The sequence below is a fragment of the Antrostomus carolinensis genome, unplaced genomic scaffold (assembly GCF_000700745.2).
Source record: "Antrostomus carolinensis isolate BGI_N321 unplaced genomic scaffold, ASM70074v2 scaffold28151, whole genome shotgun sequence".
In the NCBI taxonomy this organism is placed as follows: Eukaryota; Metazoa; Chordata; class Aves; order Caprimulgiformes; family Caprimulgidae; genus Antrostomus; species Antrostomus carolinensis.
Genome location: NW_010295274.1, coordinates 15,896 through 27,176, shown reverse-complemented (window position 1 = coordinate 27,176; position 11,281 = coordinate 15,896). Strand labels below are relative to the sequence as shown.

At 41.9% G+C, this 11,281-nt stretch overlaps 1 protein-coding gene across 1 annotated transcript; it reads left to right on the top strand.

Moving 5' to 3' along the window:
* Nucleotides 1-566: 566 nt before the first annotated feature.
* Nucleotides 567-8,751, top strand: STON2 (stonin 2; the record flags this gene model as incomplete). Its single annotated transcript, XM_010177940.1, has 3 exons — nucleotides 567-2,402; nucleotides 7,337-7,539; nucleotides 8,668-8,751. Coding segments are annotated over 3 exons (2,123 nt in total), but the record flags the coding sequence as incomplete, so codon positions are not given.
* Between the last annotated feature and the right edge of the window lie 2,530 nt (nucleotides 8,752-11,281).

Sequence of the window (11,281 nt, the reverse complement as noted above, 5' to 3'; positions counted from 1 at the left end):
CACCATATCTGCAAGTGCTTTTGTGATAACAGCAACTGTGCAGACAAGTATGTGGTGACAGAGTGGAGGAGTGCTCTTCCTCAGTGGTCATTCCGTCTCTCTGCTGGATTCTTCTCTAGAGCGAAGGGTATGGGAACAGAAAGGGAAAAATAAGAACAAGTGTGAGAGGGAACAAAACAGGCAAATGACAGAAGATAAGTGGAGAGAAGAAATGCAGCCTGAAAGTTTAGAAAGCGAAGTTTTAAAAAATCACTACAACATGTGGGCTAAGTTTCTTTTTTAGGTCATTATGCTGGAATGAGAACAATACAATCATTGCTGTCATTCCTTTTGTATTTCTTCCTGCATTCCTTTCTGTGCTCAGCTGTCTATTTCTTCATTAATTCTTGCCAGATTCTTCAGCATTTTAGCCAAGTCTTCTGACTATCTTTCTTGCTCAGCATATAAATAGGCCTTTCTTGGGCATGCAAACTACTGTGCAGACTGTGGTTTTCTTTTTGCAGAGAGAACTAGGTAACTTCAGAATAATTAGCTGAAATTTCCTCCCCTCCCCTCTTTTTTTCAAGACAATTCCTCATCTCTCCAAGAAGATGAAGAGATAGATATGGAGGCTGTCAACTGGCAGCTGAACAACACCTCCATGAATGGGCATTCATCTACCCCAACCACAGTTCGCTTTCCCAGCTGGGTGACTTTTGATGACAATGAAGTCAGTTTTTCCCCGCAGAACCTTTCTCCCTTGAAAACAGACACCCCACCTGCAGAAACACAGACTCCAGATGTTAACTTTAACCTCACTACATCCTTTAAGAAAAGAGAACGTCCTAAAAGCACATTGGGGGACCTCTCCAAAATTCAAAAACTAGATCTCTCCTCCTTAACCAAGTTGCCTTCTGTTGAAACACCACCGTGGAGTGCTACTAATCCCTTCCTGGATGAATCTCTGCGAGATGTCCAGCCCTCACCCATCAATCCATTCAGCTCATTCTTTGAGGAGCGAGACAGGCGTTCCAAAAGCTCTTCTCTCTCCAGTGCTCCAGGCAAAAGCCAAAGAGACTCTCTCATTATTCTCCATCAAGAGCCTGATACCATCAGTTTCCATGAGGCAAACAAAAGTGTAACCCACACAGATGCTGTAGAGCAGCTCAAGCAACTACAGATTGGAGACCCAGATCATGTGAGCAACCCTGCCTTGCCTGATGATGACCCCATGATGCCATATGATCTGGATGCAGCCTTATTTAACCTGGCACCAGCTCAGCCAAAGGACGGATGGCCAATGATGCTCAGGATCCCAGAGAAGAAGAATATTATGTCATCCAGGCACTGGGGACCAATATACGTCAAGCTGACTGACAGTGGATGTATACAGCTTTTTTATGAGAAAGGACTGGAGAAACCTTTCCGGGAATTCAAACTTGAAATCAATCATGAGATTTCAGAGCGCAAGCTCCAGAACTATGATGAGAATGGAAGGATACACAGTGTGCGGTTGGACCGCACAACCTACAAGGAGAAAAAGAAGTATCAGCCTAAGCCAGCCATTGCTCACACAGCAGAGAGAGAGCAAATCATCAAGCTTGGGACTACAGATTATGAAGACTTCCTTAGCTTCATCAGTGCTGTGCAGGACACGCTAATGAACTTGCCAACCTCATCAACAGATCTGAGCACAGTGGGACTAAACTATCAAGAAGAAGAAATCACGGTTGATGTCAGGGATGAGTTTCATGGCATCTTGGCCAAAGGAGACAGTGTGATTCTCCAGCACAGTGTGCTGACCCATATCTATGTTCTCAGCTTCCTTTCTGGTCTGGCAGAATGCAGACTGGGCCTTAATGATATCTTGATTAAAGGGAATGAAATAGTTGCAAGGCAGGATATTATGCCCACTACTACCACTAAGTGGATTAAATTATACGGCTGTCGATTCCATTCATGTGTGGATGAGGATATGTTTAATAACTCCCGTATCATCCTGTTCAACCCTTTGGATGCCTGCCGGTTTGAACTGATGCGATTCAGAACTGTCTTTGCTGAGAAAACTTTGCCCTTTACTCTGAGGACAGCTGCCAGCATCAATGGTGCCGAGGTGGAGGTGCAGAGCTGGCTGATGATGTCCACTGGGTTCTCTTCCAACTGTGACCCTTTAACTCAGGTCCCTTGTGAAAACGTGATGATCCGCTACCCAGTGCCAAATGAGTGGGTGAAGAACTTCCGCAGGGAGAGCGTCCTGGGGGAGAAATCTTTGAAAGCCAAGGTGAACAAGGGGGCCACTTTTGGATCAACCAGTCTGTCTGGTTCTGAGCCAGTAATGAGAGTAACTTTGGGAACTGCCAAGTATGAGCATGCCTTTAATTCCATCGTATGGAGGATAAACCGACTGCCTGACAAAAACTCAGGTGAGTGGTGCATACCATCTCTGCAGGAGTAAACTAAAAGGAGTTATGTGTTTTGGAAGACAGGGAATGCTGGGTTTACATGGTGAGGGATAAATCATCCTCTGTAGTATACCAAAGGACATCAGTTAGTTGCATGAAGCATTTATCTGACCTTTCATTGCACTAGTTTTACGTATCCTACAAACATTGCTAATGATAAAAACAGATTTAGGTTTTCCAGATGCAAAAATATGCCTTCTGTCTCTGTTTTTACTTAGGCATCAAACATCTCTGTGTGCTTAGCACTGCTACTGGAAGCAGGGCCTTTTCAGTTAACTTGCGAAGGCAAGATACCATGCTACAGGGATGAATGACAAGACCAGATAAATTGCTGTAGTTCCAACACATGTGATTTCCATTGCAAAGTATACTGGTCCAGTTCTATATATATCTATCTAATGCCTACAAAGTGTCTGAAATGGGGATTGTAAGAGGACAGAAGATACTGTGCGACCATTAAAAAAAAAAATTCCAAGCGCCAGTTTGTGGCTGTTTCTGAAATCAGTGCAGACAGGCGATTCCAGCTTAAACCTGTAAAGAGGCTACCAACAAAAACCCGCAAGTCTTTGTAGTTCTAGTAACACATTCATAATTAAACATTCAAATTAAACATGAGCAAGCTACTGTTCCCTTTAGCCATGGCTGCCAGTCATTCCACTTCCTGCCTTTCATCCATGGTGTGCAATGAAGCTGGACAACTCCGGTTTATTTTTATTCCTAGTGAATTCTACTTCTTGATTTCTCTGCTCTAGACTAGCTTTTTACAAATGAGATGCACTTTTTACTATTAATGCTGTAGTAATACACCTGGGTGACTGGAAGAGTTTTCATATTCAGTATTCCCTGAAGGAAAGTTGAGTGTTGTAGTGGATTTGGCACTTTCTAAGGACACATGTTTTTCCTGAGTTTGAGCTATAGTGTCAGCAAAACTGGGATCCATTTCTTCTAATCTTTTGGATCACATTTTGGCCCAAGGATGCCAGCTTACACCATGGGTTACAAATTTGAAGGGGCATCGCTGACAAAAGTGAAGGCTCCGTGTTTTCTGTAATGCGGGGCATAAGAAGAGAGAGCTTGGGAACTCAAGAAAAATATCGCAATGAAAAATTAACCTCAGACTGTTTATGAGCTATAACATGCTTGTGAGGAAAATCTCACTATGCCATCTGCATGAGCTCTGGGAACGAGATGCTGTGAAATTGGGCCTTCTGTGGCATCTTCTCTCCAAAGATCTCAGTATATCCTATAGATATTACAGCTGGGGAAATGAAAGCCCCCAGACTTTAACACAGTCACAGAACATGCTGGTAGCAAACAAGGAGAAGAGGCAGAACTCCTGGCTCTACTGCCATCTGTGAAGAGATGCTCCCTCACCCATCTCTGCTTTGAGGGAGATGTTGGATCTATATCTCTTGTTTCCTTGGTCTCGCCTCTCCCAGTGTGAGGCTTTATTATCTATACCCTGTGTCAGGAGGAAATGCCTCCCAAACTTGGCGCTGCTGTTGGAGCTCTGCCACAGAGCACCTGTCCATCAGTGTCACTGTGCAGAACGCAGGGCAGTTAGTGTTTGTTTACATCCTGAGAGGAAGAGAGTGTCCACACCCCTCCCGTCAGGTCAGATGTAATTTCAGGGAAAGGAAGGGCCTTGCAAGCACTGTCCAGGCCAGGACACATGAGGTATGTGCGAGGGAGGGAATCCCAAAGTGATGACAGGGCCAGCCAAGTGTAGTTTAAATCTGACCTTGCCTCTCAGGGACTATTTACGTCTCTTGATGGTACTTGTCCCATGGTTTTCCATACTTGAAGTATCTGGCAAACAAAGAGGGATATAAATGGTGCTCAAAAGCATTGATTCCTGCTCCTTCTTAGATATGCCTGATGGACCATATACACTTCTGACCACATGATACTGATGTGTCTACTCCCAACCCTTTGCATGCTTGGCTGTATCCAGCCCTACCCACAAGTCATATAACAACTCGCCTCCACCTATTTGCAGAAGTCCCTATAAATGATGCAGTTCTTAAGCACTAAGTATAAAAATATTCCCAAGTCACACTTTGTGCTCTCTTAATGTGGCACCTGCAGGTCACCCCTAAGAGCGCTCTGGGTCCTTTGTAAATGTTTGGTCTGCTAATGAACTGCTCTGGTGCCTGGGCCTCCAGAGCAGGAGAGAGGTGGTGGCATCACTGCAGCTGGAGGGAAATGCTGCAGGTAGCCACAGTCTCCAGCTCCACCCTTCCTTCAGAGGCCACACAACCTGTCCACACAACCTGGGGTGTACGCATTGCATGCCTCCCTCCAGCACACGTGCGTATCAAAGCACTACATACATAGGCACAAACTTACTATGGGACCCTTTGTTAATCCACATTTTGTGCTCTGACACATCAAACATGTCAAATGTGACAAAGACACATCTTGCAAACACGATCTCAGGAAGACCAGAGGTCTCTAGGTATCCACTTGGACCTCTTGTGCTTCACTCCATTCCCTGAATGGTGCAGGCTCTGTGTGGACGTGAGGCGCGTGACACCATCAGCCCTGCCTGGGTCTGCCCTGACAGCCGGTACAGCAGCCTGCAGGGGAGGACAGCCAGTCACTCCCGAAGCTCACTGCTCACATTCAGCTTGTAGTATCCCAGCACTCAATTTGTTAGGAATTATTTCAGCAGCTTCACTGTCTTATCCAAATGTTTTCTCTTTGTGCTTTCTAATGGGATGGGGCTCTTTGCACTCTCACTATAGGAACTTGTTATCGGCACTGTCTATTTTGTAGCCAAAGCATCTGCTTATGACTGGACACTGAAAAGCAAGTGTGTAAAGTACTGTGTGTACTCTGACTATGATTTGACCTAAGAAAAAACTGTGGATTGGACTCTACTGAGCACATTGCTGAAATCCTTCCCAAAATAGTTTGTTAAACTTTATTGCCCTTCTCATATTCACAATGAATATGATCAAAACAGTTGATAAAGAAAGCCTCTTTACAGGCTCTGCAGAGCTTCAGTTGCAGCTGGCTGGGTTCCACATTTGCATTTTTTTAATCCACCAGCAGAATATTAAGAAAACATCCACCCAGTCTTCGATCATGGGAAAATGCTCTTCTAGCAAAGCTGGGATATAGCCTCTATGCAGAGCCTTGGATCTGGATATTTGAACTTTGGTCTAGTTTGGCTGTGGATCTCGGGCGTGCTGCCTGGTATACTTTCTGAAGTAAATGAAATCCTTTAATCCAGACATGTTGGGACATCATAGTTTTTTGGAACAGATTCCCTCCAATCACAGTAACCTGTGTGTATATATGAATTATCAGATCCCTGATTGTCAGAATGAAGTGTTAGTAGCTCTAAGAAGCAAGAGGTGCAAAACAAAAGCAATCTGTTTATTTCCTCCTGATTTTACTAAAAAGTGTATCTGTCCTTTAGAGAAAAAGCTCTGAATGAGCCTGTTGAACAAATGGGAAATCTATATAAGTTGTGCTTTGTGTGCCTCACATTCATGACACTAACAAACACTGATCATAGAATCATGGAAGGGACCTTTAAAGGTTTAAAGGTCATCTAGTCCAACCCCTCTGCAGTGAGCAGGGACATCTTCAACTAGGTCAGGTATACAAGGCTGACTCTAGATAAAATTTTTACCCAGACATACACCAAGTTGAAATTTTTTTCCAACTTTGTTTCAGAGTTGAAGCAGGATGTTGCAATCCCTAAGCATGCTAAAGACTGCTCAATTTCATCCTGTTGGGACAAGTAATATCTCAAAATCCCACATCTTGCTTTTCAGGCTTCAGCTCAACAAGGCTGACTTTTGGGCTAAGCTCTGCATGAGGAGCTGACCTCTTTTTCAAGGCCCGGGCTTGCAAGACCTTTGCAGGTGGTGTTTTCCTCCTTTTCCCAGCGGGAGCTTCTGGGCTTTCCCCACCCAGTTCTTTTCACACTGCCTGCCTTCCTTCTTCCTTATCTCTGTCCTGTACACCTTGCTGAGCTGTATGGAGAAGAACTTTCGCAATGAAGTAGTCAGAAATCCTAAAGCCTGTAATAGCACCAGACAAGGATTCCATTCATTTATTTATACGTTACTTTCATTTACACATACTTAGATAATAGGATCCCTTCAATCAGAAAGCCCAAGGTCTGTTTAAAGGCACTCATCCTCATTTTGCAGACAGAGAAACTGAGGCACAGATCTTAAGTGATTTGCCCAAGAGCTTAGGGAGTTGGCAGCAGTCAGAAAACCAACCTAGTTTGACTAGCAGTCCTTACTTTAATTTTTGAACATCACTGCTGTCCAGCAAAACAAAGGGGGGGAAATAATAACAAGGTTTATCATTTACAGATGACAGAGCTAAACATGATTACTTCCTCACCTTGCCATCTTTAGTGACTAGCCACCTTGTCATGGGTTAGGGTAAGGAATAGAGTTATTTCCAAGCTGTTCACAGATTTGCTTTATGAACCCAGGAAAGTTATTTAACTTTATCCAGTATATTTTCTTTTACTAAAAATGGGGATAACAATTTAAAATAAACATGAAATATCTGCCAAGTCCCACCTTTCCTTACTACCAATACATGACATTTCAGAAGGCTGTGTCACAATGTACTTAGCATGTTACATACACTGGGAGAATCAGCAGAGGGGAAATACCTTTACGCTGCTGTGCTTGATTTACATCTTGTATTTTCACCACTAAAAGCAAACTAGAGTGATTGGCAGTCCCTTTTGCAGTTTGTTTAATTCCTCTGGAAATTCCAACAGCATTGAAACAGGTAAGATACTGTCACTTGCCACAAACTAGTTCATGCAGTTTCATGATGTTGCTCCCTCCTAGATGTTGTGTTTTCTGATCCATGCAACACAACTTTCATGTCTGTTTGCTCTCTTTTTCCAGCTTCTGGCCATCCTCACTGCTTCTTCTGTCACCTAGAGCTTGGCTCTGACCGGGAAGTGCCTTCGAGTTTTGTCCGCTATGTAGATGTAGAATTTGACATGCCCACCACTTCTGCATCCAAAGCCGCTGTTCGGTCCATCTCTGTTGAGGACAAGACTGACGTGAGGAAGTGGGTCAATTATTCAGCACACTACAGTTACAAGGTAAAACTGAGTATGTGGCAGTCACCATGGTTTCTTTGTATACTTCATTGTCTTGAAAAGTGCAGGCAGATGATAAAATACCATGGGCAGATGACACGGGGACTTGGCATGTGCCAGGCTCTGTGCGGTAGCTACCCATGTGCAGCCTGTTGCTTCATGCCAAACAAGCAGTGGATTGTCCCTGCGAAGTGTGTGGTGAAGATGGAATAAACTTGCTTGCAGTTGCTTTGTGGAAGAGCATACACGAGCCAGCTACTGGGGATTAGCTGATACGGTAAGAGTGTGAACAGGGGATTTTGCTGCTCTTCATAGCAGCTATGTGGGAATGCTACAGCAGACAAAAGGATCCCATTCTTTCTCTGCTTAAATATTTCTTCTCCCTTCCTGCCCCAAGGAGAGGAGCAGATGGGAAAATGCACTACATATATACCTGCCAAGAATCTCAGTATGCCAAAATTTGCATGTTAGCTGATTACTCAGCAGAGGAATTGGCATCCTACCTGCTTTCTTTAAGAGGAATGATGAGAGATACTGAAAAGATTCTCATGACAAATATTTTTAATAGTAATCGTAGTTACATTTTTAGTAGTCTCTTAAATTCTGTGGAGATGGTATTTGATCTTCCAAAGTATCCCTTTTGAGAATTAAACATTGGATTATCCCTGAGTTTTCGGAGATGTTGAAATTTAGAACACAAATGTAGATGTGCATTTTGAAAATGAATCTCTTTGCTTTAGACATCAGTCTTTGCAGAATTTAAAATTGAGGCTGGTCTTCTGCTGTCACTTAGGAAGCCACCTATCCTCTGCAGATTAAGTTCTGGGTTTCGATTCAGAGTACAGCTGGGGATGATAATGAATATAAAATCATGTGAGAACAGTTCTCTGCATGGCATTAACTCTTCTGTAAATGATGTCATGACACTGCTGTATCGTAAAACTGTTTGAATTAGACTGAAAGCACTTATAAAATCCAGCTTTCTCTTCTCATTCTATTTCTCTTCACAGCCCTCTCAGTTTACCAAGAGTTTCTTCACCTGAGCAGGACACAAACCACCACTAAGGAAGATTTTTGAATCTTTTGTATTCCTTCTCATTACAAATGTTCTTCCTCTTTTTCCTCTGACAGGTTGAAATAGAGCAGAAAAAAAACTTGAATGAGGATCTGAAGGGAGAAGATACTGCAAATGTCAATGAATGTGCTACGCAGTGAAGGAAGATCAGTCTGCAGGTCCCAAGAGAGGCGGTCAAATTAGCAGACCTAGAAGGAAGGACTTGCAGGGTTTTGGTATTTTTCTTTTGAAAAGTGTGGAGTACAACTTTTAAAATAATGCTCTAAGGAGCATTTTTCCTTGTGATGATCCATACTTTGAGAAGAAGCTCGTCAGTGGTTTGTTTGGAGTGGACCCGTGGGCTTTTGCTGGAACGATTTAACTACAGTTGGGGTATAGACAGAATAACTCGTATTACAGTCGAGCCTGCCTTTTCTGCCTCTTCACCTCTAGGTTCTGCACTGAAGTATGGTCTGGACATCATCACAGACAAACCAGAAAGCAGCCTTTGTCTCACTTACAGTCCTGCCCTCCTATGTTAAGCATTTTTTTTGTATGCTTATTGGTTTGGTCATTGGCAGATTCACTTTCTGCTGAACTGAGAAAAAACACCAGGGACCATCGGGTGATAAATTATATAAAATCTCATTTCTGAACTGGTCAACAGAGTGAAAACGTTGAGCGTCATTCTGGAGCATCAACACACTCTGCATCTTAAACATAGTAAAAGGTCAGGCAGATGCACTACAGACAGGACCACTGATGATGTAGCTGTTCTTCTATTCACCCCTTCCTGTCTCATCCCCTGAACAACAACATCTCATTGTGCACATTTTCTGGAGTCTGCACAAGTAACAAGAAGCCTCGGCAATTTCTTAAATTTTTTATTTGTTAGCCTGGGCTGTTCTGTTATCTTGACAGAAGATGGTTACAGCTGCTAGTAACAGGGAATGTGTGTCATAATAGGAGAGACTTTGCTAAGATTAGATTATTCCTGCCTAGAAAGGTATTTAAGGGAAAAACATTGGGGTTTGGTTTTGGTTGGGTTTTTTGGGGGTTTTTTTGATAGGTAAGGTGGGTGGTTATTGAAATGTCAGAACACGATTACTTTAACAGACGGTGTTGTTTGCCTTCCTGAAAATCCTTGGAAGTCTGTCCAGCACAATATTACTTCACTGTTTTATCTTGAACCTACAATATAAATAACTTGTATCTTTATAAAACCCTCACTAACTGGGACCCAAAATCTCTTTTCAAAAATTAAAAACAAGCTTCAGTCATGGAGATTTTTTTATCTCCACTTAGCTGAAAGTAACAGCAAGTTTTAAAACTTCTTTCTAAATGAAAATGCAAAAAGCAAAAATATATTTTCAGAGAAAACAGTGTTCATAGTACCCAGTTGTTATAGTTCTTTCCATGATTTGCATAATATTTTGTCTTGTGGTAATTTTAAATGTAAAAAAGATAAATTCTTAAATCATTTATCCTTTGAAAGATTACTACTGACTTTAAAATCACACATTTGGAAAGCTTTGGCAATGTAATTTAAAATCATAGTGAATTGAAGTGAAAGCTTTTTTATAAATTTATAAATTTATTCTATTCTACATTTCATATAACAGAAAATTAATACACTCTCCATTTACTGCTTTCACTGTGACTCCTGTAAAAATCACTACAATGTTAAAATCCCAAATAAAACATGAGATTAATTACATTGAGTCTAAAACTGGTAGTGGTAGAATTTAAAACAAATTCTAAGGAACTTCTAAATTCCTTTTATATGCATCTAAATTCCAGGCCTTGGTGGAACTAGTGATATAGATTTACACATGTACATCACTGTAAATACATAAAGTGTCAGTCCTTCTAGGACTTCTTAATAAACACGTTGCAGGTAGTCCTACTTGAAGCCCAGGGAGCTCCTCGGAGCACAGCAGTTAGTACTAAGCACTTGCAACATCTCTCTCTACATGGAAGAATGCTATTAACTTTGACAAAGCATTTTGAGATCAGTGGATTGAAATTACTGATAAAGTGCAAAGAATTATTATTTATTAAATGATAACTTTTATGGGTTTCGAAATAACTGACAGCATGGGGCTGAATTCATGACTGATTCTCAGCTCTGCTGCAGGCTGGCTGTGATGAGTTGCATGGCAACTCCTCTCCACAAGATTCACCCTTCTTTTCAAAGGCATTCAAAGAACTTCTGGGCGTTTTTCCTTTTCACTGCAGCTCCTAGCGTGCAGTTTCTAAACTTCATCTTAGTACAGTTTCTAAGCTTCGTCAAAGTTAAAAGGACTAGCAAGAAATCCAACAAAACCAAGCTGAAGGAGTGCTGAGATGCTGCTGAGGAAGTGTGAGAATGTTTTGTGAAAGAAACAGTCAAGAGATTTCCTGCTCTGATCTGCAGGCTCAGTGTCTGAATTTTTGCCTATTGCCCCCCAACCCTTTAAAAAACAAATGAGTAATAGCAAGTAAACAAAGTTATGTCGTACTTCTTAAAGAGGGGAGAAAATCAAAGGAATATCAACGTCTGTTGAATTCCTAAACTATGCAGTCTCTATCATACTCCAGCCACAGAATATTTAATGCCCCAGAAAATAAAAGATTAACATACTGGAGGTTTCTGGATTTACTTAATTTATCTACCTCTTTATCACTGATTTGTTTTTTTTTTTTTTAAAT